Here is a 19,698-nt window from a genome sequence, read left to right on the forward strand (position 1 = left end):
TATATAAGTTGTAATTAGGCTTAATTCCATTTTAGAGGAAGACAACATAGCTCTATTTAAAAATGAAACTTGACTTAGTCAAAGTTTCAAATATAGGGACTAAACTAAATTCAAGAGATTGTCACGTAGGACTAAGATTTACAGTGTCACTAACACTTATACATGTCAATAACATTTTTATATGATACTGATATTGTTACGTTAATGAAAAAAAAAACTTTAAAAATTTGAAAAAGATTAAAAAATAAAAATAAAAATAAATAAAGAATAAAAAAATTTAAAAATATCACAAGATGATATGTGACGCATACAAAAGTTACCTAATCTTAGGAAACATATAAAATCAATATAATGAAAATTACCTATTTTTTAGTTACAAGTGAAAATAATTTTATCATGTTAAGAATAAAATAGTAACTTTTTTTATGATATATTTTCTATTTTTATTAAACCGATAGTATATTTCAATTTTTGCTTTATATATTTTTTAATAGAGAAAAAATCGAAAGTTTGGTTAAAAAGAATCGTGTCACATAATTAAGAAAAACATTTGATGGAAAAAATAAAAATAAAATTATTAAAATAAGTGAAAAAAATGAAACAAATTTCACTCCATTTTTTAAAACTATCCCTCTCCCTTTCTATTCTGGCCAATAACCCAAATTATTTTCATCTTCTAATATTCTCTCGATTGATTTCGTGACACCCAAAACACCATTTGGGTGTGCTAGATTAATATATTTTAAGATAAAAGAAAAAGAAGCTTAAGGGAAAAAATTAATGGTGTAAAAAATAATGATGGATAATAATTTATAGTATTATTGGGTGTCCCTCCCTGATGTGACTTTGGGATAGTAGCAGCCAGGCCTTGCATTGCATCATTGCATGCAACCCAAGGCAGCTAAACACAGCAAAGGTGGGTTCAGAAACCTTTTATGCCCTTTCCATGTCAATGTCCCTAAACGGTAATGACACAGTACACTCTGCCCCTACTGAATTTCAGACAACAGTCCCTTCCCCAATCACTCCTCAGGTGCTTTTCACTTCCATTCAACTTTCTTTTTATAAAATATACTATTTTTTTTTTCCTCTTCATTTTAATCAAATCTGTAAAAATACTTCAACTGTCACAAGTTTTCACTTTTTCACAGCATTCGACCCTTAAGAACTTATTACTGCTACAGCTTTTTTTACTTCAGAAACCTATTTTTAAAGATTAAAGATTAATCACTGCTCCCCTTCGAGATAAAGGGGTGAGTAAAGTTATCAACTTTTTAAACTTTGATTCTGTCACTTCAAAGGTGGTAACTTCCATCGTTTTACATATACGGTTTATGGAGCAATTTATGTATAATACACACACACACACGCGGTTTCAGTTCATCACCTTTTTATTTGTTTTTGCTTATGAATTTTTGTGGGGCCCAGTGGGGCTTGGTGATTAGTGAAAGTTTGTCTGGGAGTGAGTCAGAATATGCGAAATAAGAGAGAGAAAGAGAGAGCATAGCTGTTTCATTTCATGTTGCTTACACCCATTTCATGTCGTTATGTGTCTATGGATTGGGTCCACAGTGCCGTAGGCCTTTCTCTCTCTCACACATCAATTTTCCAATTTGTGGAATTTCATTAAATGCTGAAAAAAAGCATTCAGCAAAATCTGGAAAAGAGTTTCAAGAGAGAAAAATAAAAATTAAATGAGAAAAAGAAACGATTGAGCAAAATGGGGTGTGTGTGCATATGTGTTGGTGTATCTGCATGACACCAAATCACTGGAAGAGACTCTGAAAACCTCTACCTCAAAATTTCTCATTTAAATACAAACCCAAGTTGGGAGAAAATACTCATATCAAGTGGCCATGGGGTTGGATTGAATTTTCCTTTTTCTTCCTCTCCTATCTCTGCTTCAAAACTTTCTTTTTCATGGAAGTTTTCACCTTTCAGCCTCTCTTCTCTATTTCTCTCTAGAGAATTCAACTTCCCTTGCCTTTGAGTTTTGAGATTGGGGACAAGAATTCAAGGACTCAAATTGCATGTGGGTTTTCCAGAATTCTGATGTTGTTGTAAGGTTTTTGAGTCAAGAAAGAAAAGGAAAAAATCACTAGAAACGTTTTGCTATAAGACATGGCAGCACCTTTTTCTTCAGCATCTCTCTTTGGAATCAGAGAAGAGGATCAGAATCAGATGAAGCAGCAGCATTCCTCCACAACAACACCATCTTCCTCATCAACTCCAGCTGCACCACCACCCCAGAAGAAAAGAAGAAACCAACCTGGAACACCAAGCAAGTATCTTAACAATTTTACACATAAAAAAAATTAAAAAAATCTACTCTTCGGTTTATTTCTCATCAATTAAATGAAATGGTTTTTCTCACTTTCTGGTTTCATCTCTGCAAAAGGTTTAATTTTCACACCACCCACCATCACAATTTTTTGTTTTCTTCCAATGGGCAATTCCTGTGGGGGTGGTGAACCCTAATCAATTCCTAACTTTGGAACATAAATGAGGAATGGAATGTGGAGATTAAATGGCGGTGTGTTTTGGAAACTTTGGCTTTGTCTTCAAGCTTTCAGAAAAATCAATTGCTGGTTTCCTTTTTAATCCTGTGAATTTTCTAAGTATTGGTTGTTTTTGGCTTTATTTAATAAAGTTTTTTTTGATTTATTTATTTTGGTGGTTGGAATGGGAAGAAGAAAATGATGCATGTGTGTGTGTGTGTGCAGATCCAGATGCTGAGGTGATAGCACTGTCTCCGAAGACTCTAATGGCAACAAACAGGTTTATATGCGAAGTGTGCAATAAAGGGTTTCAAAGGGAGCAAAATCTACAGCTTCACAGAAGAGGACACAATCTGCCATGGAAGCTGAAGCAGAAGAGCAACAAAGAGCCAAAGAGAAAGGTTTATCTGTGTCCTGAGCCCACATGTGTTCATCATGACCCTTCGAGGGCTCTTGGAGACCTCACTGGCATTAAGAAACACTACTCTCGCAAACACGGTGAGAAGAAATGGAAGTGTGACAAATGCTCCAAAAAATATGCTGTTCAATCAGATTGGAAGGCTCACTCCAAAACCTGTGGCACCAGAGAGTATAGATGTGACTGTGGCACCCTCTTCTCCAGGTATATCCACACTAATCCACAACTCAATCATCTTCCAAAATCGACAAATCATTTCCAAAACTAAAGTTTCTTTCACATGGCTTTTTCATTGATGCAACATTCTAGTCATGCAGCAGAGAATTGGGTGATGACAGATTACATGTTAAAATTAAGTACTGGTGTTTGGTTTGATTTAGGCTAGTTTGGTCTGGTTTAAGGCTTATTATTAGATTCTTCAAGTGACTATAGTTGGGAAAATGGCTTAGATGCTTTCTTCTTTTTCTATTTCAGTTTGGCTTCCTTCCAATTCATTCAGATTCTGTCCTCTCTTTCCCTCTCTCGTATGCTTTCCTTTGTCATCTTTCTCTTATATTTGGTACGTTGCCCAAGTGAACTGCAAGGAAACATCCCCCCACGTGAATAATCTCTGAAAATCATAAAAAAAGCATTACCAAGAACAGTTTCCGGCACAATAAATTATTATATCATCCCAAACTACCTAATCTCCTTCAACCCACATTTACTTTTTCTTTTATTTTTTAATTTCCATAAAGAGTTTCTGATATAAACAAAACATCCTCTTCTTCCTCTCTTTGATAGACAGAAAACAACATTAAACTCGACAAACTCCATTTCTGTTACCTTGTCTTAAAATTACGGTTGTTTTTGCCGTATTTTTATGGATTTTTTTCAGAGCTTTTTCAAAGTTTTACTCGTGCACTTATCTATATCTATGTTTGGTGAGGAATTAATTTCTCTCTCCTTGCATACATGCATTAGTGTGGGGTAGGAAATGTTTTCCTTAATTTATTTTCCTATTCACGTGCTGTTTTTTGTGTGTAGAAGAAGGGGGTCCTAGTGCAGTGTGGTGTTGTTAGGGTTTTTGTTCTCTTGTGAATTGGCTAGATGTGTTCAGTACTGTGTTCTCTCTTGCAGGTGCTCCTTTCCATTTCATAACGTCAGGGCCTAACAAACTCTCTCATTTTCTGCTTCCACTTTTTCACTCTTTTCTTTGACATTATTTCATGTTAAACTTGAACAACCTAGTGCTCATGCTTGGTTCAGAACTGCAGTCAAAATAAGTACACTTGAATACATATACAAACCAGTATATATATTTCACAAATTTGGTAGATTTTTGGAATTATTATAAACACTAAACAGATAAGAACCACAGAAAATTATTATATATATTTATATATGTATGTATATATATATATATACATATATATTGACGTTTTGACACACGTGTCTGTGAATTTATGTATATGTATTCCCAGACACATATGGGAAAAATTTGAACCCGTTTGAACCGAAGCCTTAAATATTTGATCTTGATTGATTGATAACTTGACTTTAGCAAAAGTTATAGACATTCTTCAGTTCCATTCATTTTTGAAAGAGCACATCTTAGTTAAATTTTTGTGTAGTCTTTTAGTCAAGTTTTGGTTAAGTTATTACACCTACATCGTTTCTATCTAAGTTGTCCTTTTCTCAATTTCTACACATTTTCTTAATCACTTGAAGTGTCATTCACATTGTTCTTTTCTTTAACTACTCGTTTCATAAGTACACGCAAAAATTTATCCTCGAGCTCATTATGATTTATTATTGTCCTTTATGTTGACATTTTCCTTTAAGTGATTTTGTTGTCTTTTACTAAGAAGGCCAAGTTCTCCAGCTTCTTGCAATCTGTGACTGTTTTTATAGACAACTTTTTCTTGTGGAAGATTTTTCTCGAGTTGATGATTTCATGATATACTTATTTGTTTATTTCTTAAGATTAAATATAGTAAAACCCTTCTAAATTTCTTCCAGGAGTTCAACTATACATATATAATAAAGTTTAACCAAAATTGCTACAACTGTGATATTTTTAAACAGTTTCTTATTCCAATTTCTATTTATGATAAAAGGAAAGGATGGAGAAACTTAGCTTCTATTGAATTTTCCTCTTCTCTATCTATTTTACCATAAATGAGAGTGTGGAGATAAGTACAAAAAAAGTTGAGTGTGATACAAACATGATTCAAACTCAATTATAACAATTTATTACAAAATGGCAGTTATATGAATACACCGACAATGTATAAAATAATACTTTTACAATGCATAAGGTCATCCGTTTCTGCATTCTCTAGTCAATTATTCATCTTTCTAAAATTTGTTTTATTCAATATACATTTTAATATAATTTTTCGATGTTTTCTATGAACGTCGGAAACCCACTTTATTATTTTCCTTTCAGAATATACATATACCAATTTTCCAAGTGCTACTTCAAATAATAATATATAGTACCAAAAGTTTTAGATTTATTTTGAATATCATATACAGCAAGTCTCATTTGTTTATTATTTGATTTGAGATATAATACATGCATTATTATTTAGTTTATTTACAAGATATATAAGCGAAATCACAAATGATTAATTGTTTGAGATATACATTGATTGCAGACGTGACAGTTTCATCACTCACAGAGCCTTTTGTGATGCTTTGGCACAAGAAAGTGCAAGAGAGCCACCCAATTTGAGCAGTGCCATTGGCAACCAGCTATTTGGAAACAGTAACAACATGTCCTTAGGCTTATCTCAGAATTTGGGTGCTCAGATTCCTTCAATCCATGACCAAAACTCCCAACCCAGTGACCTATTGCGTTTCTGTGGTGCACCAAGGACTGGTCCATTTGACCACATTCTCCCACCAAACATAGCCTCACCCTTCAGACCCTCCTCACACCAAACCATGCAACTTCAAAACCCTCCATTCTTCATGCCAGAATCAAACCAAAACCAAAACCAAAACCAAAACCAGAACTACCATGATCACCAACAAGCTTTAATCTCAAACAAGCCTTTTCAAGGAATGATACAGCTATCTGACCTCAACAACACCAACACCCCTTCTGCCTCCAACCTCTTCAATCTTCCTTTTCTATCCAACCGAGGCCACCACACCCCCAACTACTCCGAGGAACACCACTTCAACCCCACAGAAGCCTCAAATTTCTTCACAGAAGGCACCATAATCGGCACCGATCACCAAACAAGCTCCGCCACTGCCCCTTCGCTTTTCAGCACCACTCTCCAAAACACCACCAACTTGTCTCACATGTCAGCAACTGCACTGCTCCAAAAAGCTGCTCAAATGGGTGCTGCAAGTTCCAGCACCAACAACAGTGCCTCCTCTCTTCTAAGAAGCTTGGCATCCAAATCTGATCACAGACCACTCATCAGTGCTGCAAACTACAGCAACATCTTGAACTCCAGCGTGCAAGAGATGATGAACCTTCCCGGCTTCGAAGCATATGATCATGGCATCACCAACAAGGAGCCAAAACTCAGCGTTGGAGGCTCTGATAGGCTCACCCGGGATTTTCTTGGAGTTGCACAGCAACAACAACAACAACAACGTGGGTTTAACTTGAGCTCTTTGGAAGCAGAGACAAACAATGCGGCGCCGTCAGGTCAATCTTTCGGAGGTGGAGCAAACTTTCAGTGAACAAGTACAATAAGGTACGTCGAAACATAAAGTTTCTCACCTTTCACAAATTCTTATCGTTCCCTGCATGATTACGCATAAAATGTTATACATATTTATCGTTTTCATTAATCTTTATAAATATATACACTTAAAATTGAAACAGTGTTTCTTATCATTCTATTTTGACATTTATAAAACATTTTTCTCAAACACCCGTTGTCGACTTCACAATCGCCTACAACTTTTGACTATGTAACATGTGAAAATATACTGAAATCAGTAGATTCCCTTTCCAAAGTGTCTTTCCTTCTCTGAAAATATTCCTTATACAAAAATATATATATATATTATTTAACATTTTTTCTGCTTTTTTTTTTTTTTTCTTATCTACGTATTCCAATCTACTCCATTTTGGGGTGCAGAGAGAGATTTAAAAGTCTTACTTTACACCTGTTTACCGTTTCTCTCTCTGTTAGTTTTTTTTTTCTTTCTATGGTGGTGGAGTCGTTAGCATAGTCATCATGAAACTGTGAAAGAATAAGTTTGTTTCGAAAAAGAAAATGATGTTTGAGATTTTGAATATTTTGTTTGAGAGAAAGGGGCTGTGTTCTGATCCTGACATGTTGTCTTGCATGGGGTGGACAGCGATGTGGTGCAGAACTTTGTTTCTTCTATTGTCTTCTCCTTTTCATTTGGTTTCATTTTTGGATATTTTAGTATATAGGGTTGGCAGAGTCACGAGTGTCCTTCAACCTAATTGGAAGGGCATGGCTGAACATATCCATGCTCCTATCAACTTTCATGCTATTATTTTTCCCTCTCTCTCTCTCTCTTCTGTCTCATTTTCTCTCTTTTAATGAGCAAAATCAAAACCATTTAATTATATCAATAAAATAGTAAAAAATAAGATTTTTTTTAATTATATTTAATATTTTTCTGCATCAGTTTATTAAATTAATTATACTGAATAGTTCTGAATTTTAAATTTCAGCAATTTAACTAATTATTTTGTTCATTACTATTTAAATTAATTTATTGAAAAGTGATGTTGTTAAAATGGATTAATGCTATTTATCAATTAAATAAAGCAGATTTGTCAATTGTGTTATTTAGTAAATGATGGTTGTATTAGCAAATCATAATTCGAGTATTGACATTTAGCATTAAGTAAGATTACCCCCATGTAGAAGATATGTGTAAAACAAATTATCTCATGAAAGAAATTTAAAACGAACTTGGATGTCCTAATTAGGATTAGGTTTAATAGGGTTAAATTAAGTAAGAAGAGAAAAAGCTATAGATAGTTACTACATAGTGAAATTTGCCCCTTAAAATAAAAATATATATTACATATATAATTTTATTATTAGCAAAGATATATTACATATAGTTGCATTAGGTATTATTTTAAAAAATAAAATGCATAATGTTAGGGGTTCTGTCATATAGCTATCTTTCCTTAGGAAACTATTTAATGGAAAAAAAATTATATTTTATGTTTAATTCTATACTTTTTTGAAACTAAGATGTGAAATGTATGTGTGTTTTTGCAACTGACCACATTTTGTTATAAATATTCATTTTATTCCATTGGAGGGGAAAGAATGGGCAATGAAGAGTACAGATTTATCTCTCCCTCTCTAAATCTAAAGAGGAGGACAAGGACCTTTAGTATCAGTAAATATGTTTTGCTTTTCATGTCTTTTTTGGTTTACACATGTTTCCATATTTAGGTATTTTACATGTTCCAAACATCTACTTAGTAAATTATCTTAACAAACCATTTTATTTTTAGATTATTTGTGTTAAAGATTATTTATTTTAGTTATATTTGATCTTATGCAAGTTCATTGAATTAGACCATCTCATATTATTGATATAAACATTGTTCTTAATCAACTTTCGTCATCTCATCTTAATATTACAAGTTGCATGAACTTAAGCAGATTGCTCCAAGTTACTATGTTTTTTGTGGGTGACGTGGGTAAGAAACAAAGCTTTCTTGGTTTTCCTTTTTTCTTGGAACGGTGGAGACTAAAAATTAGGTTATGTGAAGTCTAATATCTTAGTATTTGCTATATATAACAATGTTTTTTTAGTGTGTGTTTATTATCCGACACTATCCTAAATCTAACAGTTACAGTTTTTGGACTTTGGTTGCAGGAATGTGAGCTTGATCCATTCATAAATGTGCATCTATTTGGATCTTCGGGAGCAGCATATTTGGAGTTTCTGTATAGAACGAGCTAGTTTCAAGATTTTCAAACAGTTGAAAATTGACTTCTTCTTCACATCATCGTACTTTGGAAAAGCATAAACAAATTGGTATTAGGATATTTCAGACAAAACTTGTTTCAAAATTTTCATGGTTAACTTAATTAGTAGATTTTTCTATATATTAGACAATGCTTTTGATATGAATAATAGTCATATAGTTATATATATTATTTATAGTTTTAGTATCATCTACTCTTTTAGACAGAAAAAAAGAAGAAAAAGTTATTGTTTTAAAGCCTCTCGATTCAGCAAAACCTATCTAGTGATCAGTCTCTTATCTATAAAAACTTGAACATCTAAGTCAACCAATTTGAATTTTTAAAATTTTTAATTTTGTAAAGAATAGTTTTAAAATATATAAATATTTAAATGTTTAACTGTCTCATTTCGCAAAGTTTTGCATTTTTTTTATTTTGCTTAAAATGTTATATAACATTAAGAATATATATTTTATTACTACCTTAGATTATTGAACCTCAAATGTCATTGTTTTTACTTATTATAAAAAGCACAAGGAAAAAAACCAAAACATATAATCAACTTTATGAACAGTTCTCATCGTTTTTAAAATGGTATAACCATTAATAATTAAATAACTTAATTTTTTTCTGTTTTTATAAACCTCCTATAATATCTGCTAGAAAGTAATCGTTCTTAGCCTAATCAAACCAGAAAAAAATAGGCTTAGATTACCTTATTATATGGAAGAATGGAAGGAAGAAATTATTATTAAAATGAAAACAAATGTATTCAATATTGCATGATGGCTGTTTTTTCTTTCCTATTTTTCTATTCGAAATTAAAACCTCGAGTTTTGTTTTTCAGAATTTTATTTGGTACATATTTTAGTAGTTTAATTATTCGGAATTCAATAATTGAAGGCAGACATACAAAATGTATGCAAGAATAGAATAGCATATTCAAAGACAAAGTTCTTAAATAAATAATATAAATCAAAAAGTTGTCCAATGCAAACGGAAAGTACAAAATAAAGAATATATGTATGCATAGTTTCGTATTAAATCTCTATTAAAAGATTCTTTCGGATTTTAAATGTGGATATATGATACATATACTAACCTAACTCATGGAGATTAGGCCGTCTATTAATATATAAATTTTATACTTGAGTTCTATTGTTTCTTTTTGTCTTGTATATAATAAATTTGTTTATAACTACTATATATACCACATTTGTGAATCATTTGGCAAAGTTTTGGTGAAAACTTGTTACTTGCTTTATTGTGGGTTATCTATTAACAATATTTTCTTACTTTATTCAACTCCTTACGTAAAGCTACAAAATTTTCTTTTATGAAATTTTCTTTGCCTCTCATTTATGCCGAGCATCTAGCTTTTCACTTAGAAAAAATAGAATCTAGAAAACCATTCTAACAATGTATTATTTGCCACGGAAGATATATGAATGGTGTTAGGTTATATTTCAAATCATTTCTACTTATAGATCTAAAAATATTCATGCATGCACCCAAAATCTACCTACACTCAGAATGGATAAAAGAACAGCAATTGTGGAAACGTAATTGATAGGATAGTATATGTTGGAAATTTTATATTATTATAGATGAGATCAATTATAATATATATATTATAATTTATATATATTGATAGGATTGTGGAAACGTAATTTTTTATTGAATAGAGAGAAACCATGTATTTGGACAAGAAGATAAAGAGGAATGATGGGTTGAGGATATATAGTCAAACAATGAGAATAAATAAGGCCATTCTAGGAAAAAGGGTAAGAAGATACTCTTCAAAGTCATCATAAAAAATAAACTTTTAAGACTAATTTGTTTTATGAAATCACTTTGTAAATTATAGTATTTATATCTACTTATATATATATATATATATATTATAATTTATAATTTAATTACTGCCTATGTTAATAAGAAAGTAGTAAACATTAAAAGATTGGTGAAATAAAAGGAGGGAAATATGCATGTGATAATAGTCCCAGGGGTATCATGGCTTCCTGGCCCATCATAGAGAACCTTTGGATTTTACGACAAAAACATGGTTATATTATACTACTGCAACCACCACAATTTTCACTTATCCAACCTTACATGTTATAAAGCAAAATTGAGAATATAATACCATAATCACAAAAAAGAGAAATTGAGAAGTGAATAGAAAATCATTAACTCAATTCAAGCGACTATCAATTAAATCAAAAACACAAATAAGTTGAAAAATTACTATTAAAGTTGTTTATTTATATCTCATCGCTACCGGTTGATTTCCTTTCTAAGCCCTCATTTTTGCAGTAGGAAATAGGATACGGTTTAGGAAACTAAATTTTATATTAGATAAAGATATCAAAGTTACATCATATATAAAATATATTTTTTTATGTTGGACTAAAGTATATATATACTAAAAATATAAAAAAATATTACAAATATATAAATAATTAACTTCTGAATATATAATAATTTTTTTGTTGACAAAATGTGAATTGTTAGATTTATTACTAGAGAGAGTTTATCTTATAATTTTTTTTATCTCCCTTCAAACTAACTTTATAAAATTTAAATATGGTAAATTTTTTCATTCTGACTCTAAAATAAAAAAAAGTAATAACTACAAATAAATAATATTCGGTATAATAAATTCTTGATTTTTAACCTTAATTTAACTTTGGTTTGTAAGTTGACATAAATTTAATTATTTTTTATATTTATTTAAATCAAGCAAACTTCTTGATCATTGACATCTCCTAGACTATCATTCTTGGTATCGTGACTTATAGATATGAGACTTTTTTCATTATGGAATTTATGTCTAGGAGGACACCCATGTTAGACTTCAATGGTATGGTTAGTTTGCCACAATGGGAGTAAACCTTTTTTCTAATGGGATTCTTGTTGGCATGGAATTCATGTTTCTTGAAGCAAACCGATTCGTTGTGATCATTCTTGCCACAATAGGAACATATGACAATACCCACAACAACAACATATTTAATTTCCAACCCATTGAGAAAATTATTGCTTATAACTTATCTTTCTTGTTGTACAACATAGGGAAAAAATTTCGAAATGGGAGGCACATGATCCATTAATAGAACATGAGACTGAATGCTATCATATTGTTTATTCAATCCGTGAAGAAACTGTAGGATCCTACTCATGCTTTCTTTAAACAATTTTTTAAATTAGTTTGCAAGAACACTTGATTTCATATGAATAGGTTGGCTTAGGATGAAAGTTGTCAAACTCATCCCATATTATGCAAAGCTTGGTAAAATACTCAGTCACTGTTCTATCATGTTTTAGAGAAGCGACTTCATTTTGTAACTCATAGATGCGTAGGAGAACTCCTTGGAAGAATCTTGATTTCAAGTCCTCTCATATGGCCTAGGCGATATCCATCTGGAGGATGTTGCGACGTATGTTAGGAGAAACAGAATGCATGAGCCAGAAGACACAATGTTGTTGCATCTTGTCCAAGCATGGTAGAAATCAACTTCCTTTTGTGGCTGAATAGTAGTACCATCAATAAACTGAACCTTGTTCTTGGCGCTCAAGGTTGTGTACATGGATTTACTCCATGCATAGTAGTTGTTAGATTCAAGAAGAGGGGAAACAAGTGAGACCATAGGGCTTTTGCTAGGATGTAGGTACAAGAGGCTAGAAGAATGATTATGTTCTCCGTCATCGTGCAAGATCATGTAAAATAATAAACAAAGGAAGAAAAAAGAAAAGAAAGAAGAGAAGAAAAAAAGGTCAGAGATGCAAAAGTGCTCTTCCAAATAAGAGCTCTAATATCATCATAGAAAAACTGCAATGAGGGCTCTTTATAGATTGTGTTCGTGCAGTATGTAATCTGTGTGTAGGTTTCTGTGCATCGTGACAAAGTAGAAAAACAATAACATACCTACAAAACAGAGGAAAAAAAAAAAGACTTGAGAGCTTTTTTGAATTATTATTATTTGAATGAAAAAACGTATAAAGGAAAGTGTTGAATATAAATTAAAATATATTACCAATTGATAGCAAAAAAAAAACCGTCTAGTCATATAAAAATTCTTAAATTCAATTAAAGTAAATTTTCAATTAAACCTAGATAAATATAAAAAATAATAATACATCTAATGGAAAACAAACGTAATATATATATATATATATATATATATATATATATATATATTATTTATTTATTTATTTATTGTGTAACGATTCCACGGTGGATAACGTTGCAATAAGAAAAATACTTGGACAAGAGAAAAGGTTTCACGTGAAAAACAAGACTTCACATGAAAACAATGTAATTCCACACTTCTTCCCCACTTATCCTGCGAATCCCTTCTCTCTTTCTTTCGTGCTCTAATCCTTGAAAGGGAATGCAACAAATCCGTTCATATTGGTTCTCTCAATCCCTTAATACACTTTCAAAGGAACACAATAGATTTTTTTAAATTATATTGTGGACTAGGGGTTTTTCCATTGAAAAGGAACCCAAAAGAAAGAGAAAGAATTTGAATAAAACTTTGAAGAATTGTACAGTAATCTTAAGCGCAATAACAAATTTGGAAAAGAATAGATTTCACAAAATTTTGTTAACATCCTATTAGATATTATAAAATATTGTCCAGTTATTATTTTATTTGTTTTGTACAAGATATTTATCTCCCTAAGAAACCATACAAAAAATTATCATTTTAATTTTTGAGTTTCTTTTCCTCTCAACCTTCCACTGAAACCTATATAAGTTACCTCGATGAATCCCTAGAAGTAGTGAATAGCCGTAGGAGAATGTCCTAGAGTGGTGAAACCCTTTTGTTTAACACTGAATGAATTATTCGAGAATATCCAAAAATAAAAAGGGTGAAAGAAAAGGAAAAAACCTAGTAAACTATTTTAAAGGCGAGGTAACATTACTGTGTTTTCTTGGTCACGGACTAAATGATTCCCATATGAGGTATCAGATGGCATCACATGCGACAAAAGTGTCACATAATGCTTACCTATAATTGCTCTAACGAACATTGCAGGCTACTTTTTCTGCAGGATACAGTACGGTCAGCCAGCACCCTCATTAACTTCCTAAAAATCATTCAGAACTTGAATAAATGATGTGAAAGCTAACCCTTACGACTAAGGAAGTACGCTACAGTGCATGCATCATGCAAGTTGCAAAAAGAGAGAGAGTATCAATTTCAAAGGTAGTCAACTTGGTGAAGAATGTTTATATGAAAAAATGCTACTGTCTGGTGAGCGTGAGTCCTTGTTAAGCAAAGGAATGTCAACACAATTAATAGCTCAAATTAATGTCATGCTTAGTCTTTTTCTATGGCAGGTCTTAGGTTGTCAAGAATATAAAAAAACTTGTTAATTGGCTATGTTTTGAAGGTTTTGAAACCCTTTTAATCAGTCAATATAATAGTTAAAATGAAATAAAATCTGCAGCTAGCATTTGTCGCTTCTCTTGGAATATAGCCAACATGTGAAGATTCTCAGAAAGTGAGAGCCAGCTTCCTCGTTTGGTGCGTATTGTACAGAGCCTGGTCTTTACAACGTGCTTTTACTGTTAGTAACTAGTTTAATTTACCTCAGGGTCGTAAAATTCAATGCAACAGTAAATTTATTAGATATCTATCACTGTCAAAGGGAATGAAATTTCCACAGTGAAAGTGAGTGAAAGGGGAAAAGGGACCCACATATGTTTCAAGAAAAATACATGGATATAGCATACTTTAGAAACGAAACCCTAACTTAGCAATTGCCACTGGAACTTTCTTCAAAAGGGAAAACTTAAGAACTCCAACATATATCTAAAACAATAAACATTTTTTCTGCCTAACAAATTGTGTTTTTTTTTTTGAGTGTGCATTCGGAATACTTCTTGTTGACGGGAAGAAACTAATCCCTTTGAAGGTTTTTCTCACCAACTTTTTAGAGTGTTGAGGCTCCGAAATGTTGGTTTGCTTGTGCTGATTCCAATTTAGGATCCAAGGGGCTCATAGTTCCCATGGAGTGTTGTTGCTCTCGTGAAAATCCACCACTGTTCATGTTTCTGACCATTCCTCCAACCCCCAAAAAGTCCAAGGTCAACTTATCAGACCCTCCAAAGCACAAACCAAGGTTTTGTGACATCTTCTTAGGCTCCTCCGAAACGTTGTGAAACTGGCCAAGGTTGTTTTCATTCCCTTTCACGTTGCCAAACATGGAAGCGTTTCCATTGGCAAAGGAGTTCATCAATCCGCGCAGATGGTTACTGTGCTCACTCTCCATCCTTGACCTTATACCTAATTCTTCCGTTCCTCTCAGAAGAGAGCAGGGACCATTAGTGGTGGTGGTTGAACCCATTTGAGCTGCTTTCTGAAGCAATGCAGTGGCTGACATGTGAGGGGACATGCTATCTTGTGCAAAGAAGAATTACCAAAGACTGAAGACAAGCCTGAACCAACTTGGTTACTTACAGGGCTACTAGAATTATAGAGTGTTGTTGTTCCTTGGTCATTGCCTCCACTTATGTTGCTGAATTGGTCGTTGATTATGCTGCCACTGGTATTGGTATTAGGAAAGAAGCTGAGGTTGAAGAGATTGGCGTTGTTAGCTGAAGCAGATAATGATGAGGCAGAGGTGGGGTTGTTGGTGGTGGTTCCTTGAAGATCAGGGAGTTGCATAAGACCGTGGAGTTGCTTGGTTGAGAATAAGGGTCCTTGTTGCTGAGACTGATGAAGGTCTTGAAATGCTTGGTTTGGGTCAGTCATGAAGAATGATGAATGGGATGGTGACTGCACTCCAAATGAAGAGGAGTGGTGCAGATTAGGAGAGATTAAGTGCTCAAACTTTTGTGCACTTCCAAGGCTCAATAAGCTGTTAGCAGAAGCTGCTTGGTTCTGCAGTTGGGCCCCTAGGCCTAGGCTCATGTGGTTTGTGCCATACAGATGATGAGCTCCCAAAGGGTTCAGGTTTGAAGGGTGTCTTGCATTCTCATGTGCTAAAGCATCACAAAAGGCCCTATGAGTGATAAAACTGTCACGCCTGCAACAAGTTAATAACATGTTATTGAATTGAAGAACACAAATGATGTTTTATATACACATAAGTAGCACTAGGGAAACAATCCAAACTAAATTTCTCCAACTATACATCTTGATTCATGACCTATCTTATTGCAAGTATATTATAGGTTAAAGGGTTAGAAGAGAACAATTAATATATACAACCCACCTTAAGAACAATTCACATGATTGGACTTAAGAACAAGAAGAGAAATTTTCTATTTAATTACCAATGCAGCCACAACCAGTCACATAAACAATTTCACACTTGCCAAAAATGAAATATAAAATAGGAAAGTAAGATCTTTAATTTTGTGGTAATGAAAAACAGTCGTTACACATAGTCAATGAAAAGCATGAATAGAAAATTAAGTATTGAATTTGGAAAATAATATTTTTTGTTGAAATTGGATCTTCTGGTTTGAAATTAATAGAAGTATGACAGGAAGAGAGAGCTAGGGCCCAGAGGATTATGCCAAAATGTGATACACACCAACAACTCCTTATCGAACTACCACTTTGAGTCCTCTCTTTGATCACTGAGAAGAAAGAATTATTTACACATTAGATGAAAGTCAATTATAATAAACTCAGCATGGGTCCAGCCTCAATAAATGCAAACTGCCCCATGAGTTGTCCATTTTCTAGCCTGAGAAAAATTCTTGTGAAAACGATCGTACCAGCAAAAGAGTAGCTAAATTCTCGGAAATTCTCAGTGAGAGAAAAAACATGAAACTATGTATGAAAAATTAATGCAGAGGGTTCAATTTGTTGCAGAAATGAATTCAAGAAACAAAGGGCGAGTGTGACAATAAATAAGAGCATGAATGAACTGTACCATGGGAAGAAAAACTGTACCTGATGAAGCATATTTGAAAGCACGTACACGTATATGAATTATATAAGTATCCAAGACGAAACAAAACAAAACAATGCAACTCCAAGTCATGTGAGAACAAACCCAGTATCACTGTGCCTGAGCCTGTGCCCCCTCTTACATTGTTGCTTATAACTACACGTGAATGGGAATAAGGATAAGGAGCGTTGTTCCCGAGAAACAAAGTTGAGCTTTGCCTTGTTTTTTCTTCTAAAACATTTCAAATTTTTCAAACACTTTTCTATACTGTGCTCACGTGCGAGCAGTCTTCTGCCTCTTCCACGTCCCTCCACTAACACCCACACATAAACTAACACAACAAAAAGTAGAACGGTCTTGCTCAATTTTACGTTTTAAAAACATTGCAAAAACACATTTCTTTTATTTTTACATTCACCACAGTTTACAGTTTCATCAGAACAGCATTTGTTAGAGAAATTTCCTTTCAGCTTTTATTATTTTCGCAACCCTTTTTCTTATCATGAAATTTAACTGTCCTCAAAAGATTTTCTTGCGTAGAGCTCTGATACTCAGTTTGCATTACACCCTTTTCACACCTGGACTATCAGATTTGAAAGATAACAATGGGAGATGAGATGTAATAATTAATTAAGAGAAAAGGCAGAGACAAAACAAAAGAGTACATAGAATAATAGAAAATGAATATGAAAAAACTAATTGTTTTCCTCGGTACCAAGAAAACATTTTTTTTTCTTTCCTTTACATTATAACTTACCCAAATCTACTAGTCCAATAGTATCCATAAGAAGCTGATTTTTCTTAGAAGAGTTAGGTGAAAAGGGTGTATGTAATGTATGATACATGTCCGTTTATCTTTTTCCCTGTCAAATTGCGGTTAGAATGGCTTTAACTGAAAAGTTGTTTTGTATGATGATGTTTTAGCTACACCAAACATTCAATATTAGAAGCAAAGGTAATTTTGGATTGGTGTGGATATACCTGGAGAAGAGGGTGCCACAGTCACATCTATACTCTCTGGTGCCACAGGTTTTGGAGTGAGCCTTCCAATCTGATTGAACAGCATATTTTTTGGAGCATTTGTCACACTTCCATTTCTTCTCACCGTGTTTGCGAGAGTAGTGTTTCTTAATGCCAGTGAGGTCTCCAAGAGCCCTCGAAGGGTCATGATGAACACATGTGGGCTCAGGACACAGATAAACCTTTCTCTTTGGCTCTTTGTTGCTCTTCTGCTTCAGCTTCCATGGCAGATTGTGTCCTCTTCTGTGAAGCTGTAGATTTTGCTCCCTTTGAAACCCTTTATTGCACACTTCGCATATAAACCTGTTTGTTGCCATTAGAGTCTTCGGAGACAGTGCTATCACCTCGGCATCTGGATCTGCACACACACACACATGCATCATTTTCTTCTTCCCATTCCAACCACCAAAATAAATAAATCAAAAAAAACTTTATTAAATAAAGCCAACTTAGAAAATTCAAGAAAAACTTTATTGAATAAAGCCAAACAACTAATAGTTAGAAAATTTAATGCTTCAAGTATACATACTGAGAGTGAAAAGCCAAGATTTAAAAAATTTTAATGTAGAGATAAGCATAGAAGAAATTAAGAATCATTGCCATTGTAATCAGCCTTTACTGAGTTAAAGAAACTCCTAGTCCTATATGTAATAGCAGGATTTAGGGTTTCCTTGACATGATTGTTTGTCAGGAGAGAAAAAGAAAATCTAGAAACAAAATCAGACAGAAGGGGTATTTAACATGAACATGGAAATGCTTTTTTAAGTAATAATGGAATCTAATGAAGAATGCATAGAGCTACTTGCATGGTGTTCCTGGTTGATTCCTTCTTTTCTTCTGAGGCATTGTGGTTGGAGTGGTAGTAGTAGAAGTAGTAGTAGTAGTAGTAGATGAGGAAGCAGCCGTGGAGGATTGGTGCTGTTGTGAAACCTGAGTTTGATTTTCTTGTCTGATTCCCAAAAAGGGTGTGGATGAGGAACCAGAAGCCATGTTGTTTTCCAAAGATGAGAGCAAATCTGGAAGTTCTCAAAGAAAAGTAAAAAACTTGTCTGTTGGAAATAATATAAGCAGAATAGAAGAAGAAGAAGGGAAACAAAAGACATATGAATAAAAAAGGAGAAAGAACAAGGACCTGAGTGAGGCTATATATGTATGTTTGATTTTTGTTGTCTGTTGAAAAAGGTTTCAGATTAAACCCAGAAAACACCAAGAAGAATTTTATCAAAAAGAGACAGCAAGAATTCTGAGAGGAAGAGAGGAAGAAAACAACATCACTCTGAAAACCTACTCATATCTCTATTTTTTCACTCTATCTCTCTCTAGCTAGCTAGCTATTGTTTTGTTATGCATAAAATTTTGGTTCTTGAGTAACTGGCTGCTTCTTCTTGTTCTTCTTCTTCCCTTATTTCTCAATCATTTGATGCGTTCTACATAAATAATAGTAAGCATACTTGTCCACCCCATACGCATACCCATATCTCATTTTTTTCTCTCTCTCTTTCTCTCTTTTGTCCGTTTGTTTGGCTTATACATTTTCCTGATATCCTTGTTAAGTGTGCATTCTGTGAGGGGAAATAATTTAGTGTAATGAAGTAGCAAAACGAAAAATGGAGGGTAATTTATGTCCCTATTATGCAGCCCTTACACAGCACAGTCTAGTGTGTCCCTTAGCAGAGGATGGTTTGGGGCCACCGACCCTTAGGCCTTACGGTCTCCTTATCTCTCTCTTCTTCTTTCGTTTCTTATTGCCAACAAACACAACTTGTTCTTTCCTCCTTTCCTTTCCTACACGCCAATTCTCAATTATTATTATTCTCATTATCCTTAAATCTATTGAAAATAAGATATTTTCACATCTATATTCTTCAAATCTTTTATCATCAAATTTCAAGACTAATTCCACGTTACCAAACTCAGTAAG

The 19,698-nt window shown here is 33.3% G+C and overlaps 2 protein-coding genes and 1 pseudogene across 2 annotated transcripts; 1 reads left to right on the forward strand and 2 right to left on the reverse strand.

Annotated features, from left to right (window-relative positions):
- Positions 1-1,671: 1,671 nt before the first annotated feature.
- On the forward strand, positions 1,672-9,050 carry LOC124819655 (protein indeterminate-domain 5, chloroplastic-like). Its single transcript, XM_088098906.1, has 4 exons — positions 1,672-2,281; positions 2,724-3,120; positions 5,559-6,617; positions 8,749-9,050. Exons 1-3 carry the CDS (start codon positions 2,122-2,124, stop codon positions 6,601-6,603), a joined length of 1,602 nt encoding a protein of 533 aa, XP_087955032.1. The 5' UTR covers positions 1,672-2,121; the 3' UTR covers positions 6,604-6,617; positions 8,749-9,050.
- Positions 9,051-11,573: 2,523 nt separating this feature from the next.
- LOC148193288 (uncharacterized) lies at positions 11,574-12,562 on the reverse strand (annotated as a pseudogene).
- Positions 12,563-14,457: 1,895 nt separating this feature from the next.
- On the reverse strand, positions 14,458-19,315 carry LOC124819654 (protein indeterminate-domain 4, chloroplastic-like). The gene is given in 5 exon segments (XM_088098761.1): positions 14,458-15,260; positions 15,263-15,881; positions 17,739-18,135; positions 18,584-18,793; positions 18,910-19,315. Coding segments are annotated over 4 exon segments (1,674 nt in total). The 5' UTR covers positions 18,768-18,793; positions 18,910-19,315; the 3' UTR covers positions 14,458-14,786.
- Between the last annotated feature and the right edge of the window lie 383 nt (positions 19,316-19,698).

This window comes from Vigna umbellata, chromosome 9, assembly GCF_029865625.1.
Source record: "Vigna umbellata cultivar VRB3 chromosome 9, Vumbellata_1.0, whole genome shotgun sequence".
Lineage (NCBI taxonomy): Eukaryota > Viridiplantae > Streptophyta > Magnoliopsida > Fabales > Fabaceae > Vigna > Vigna umbellata.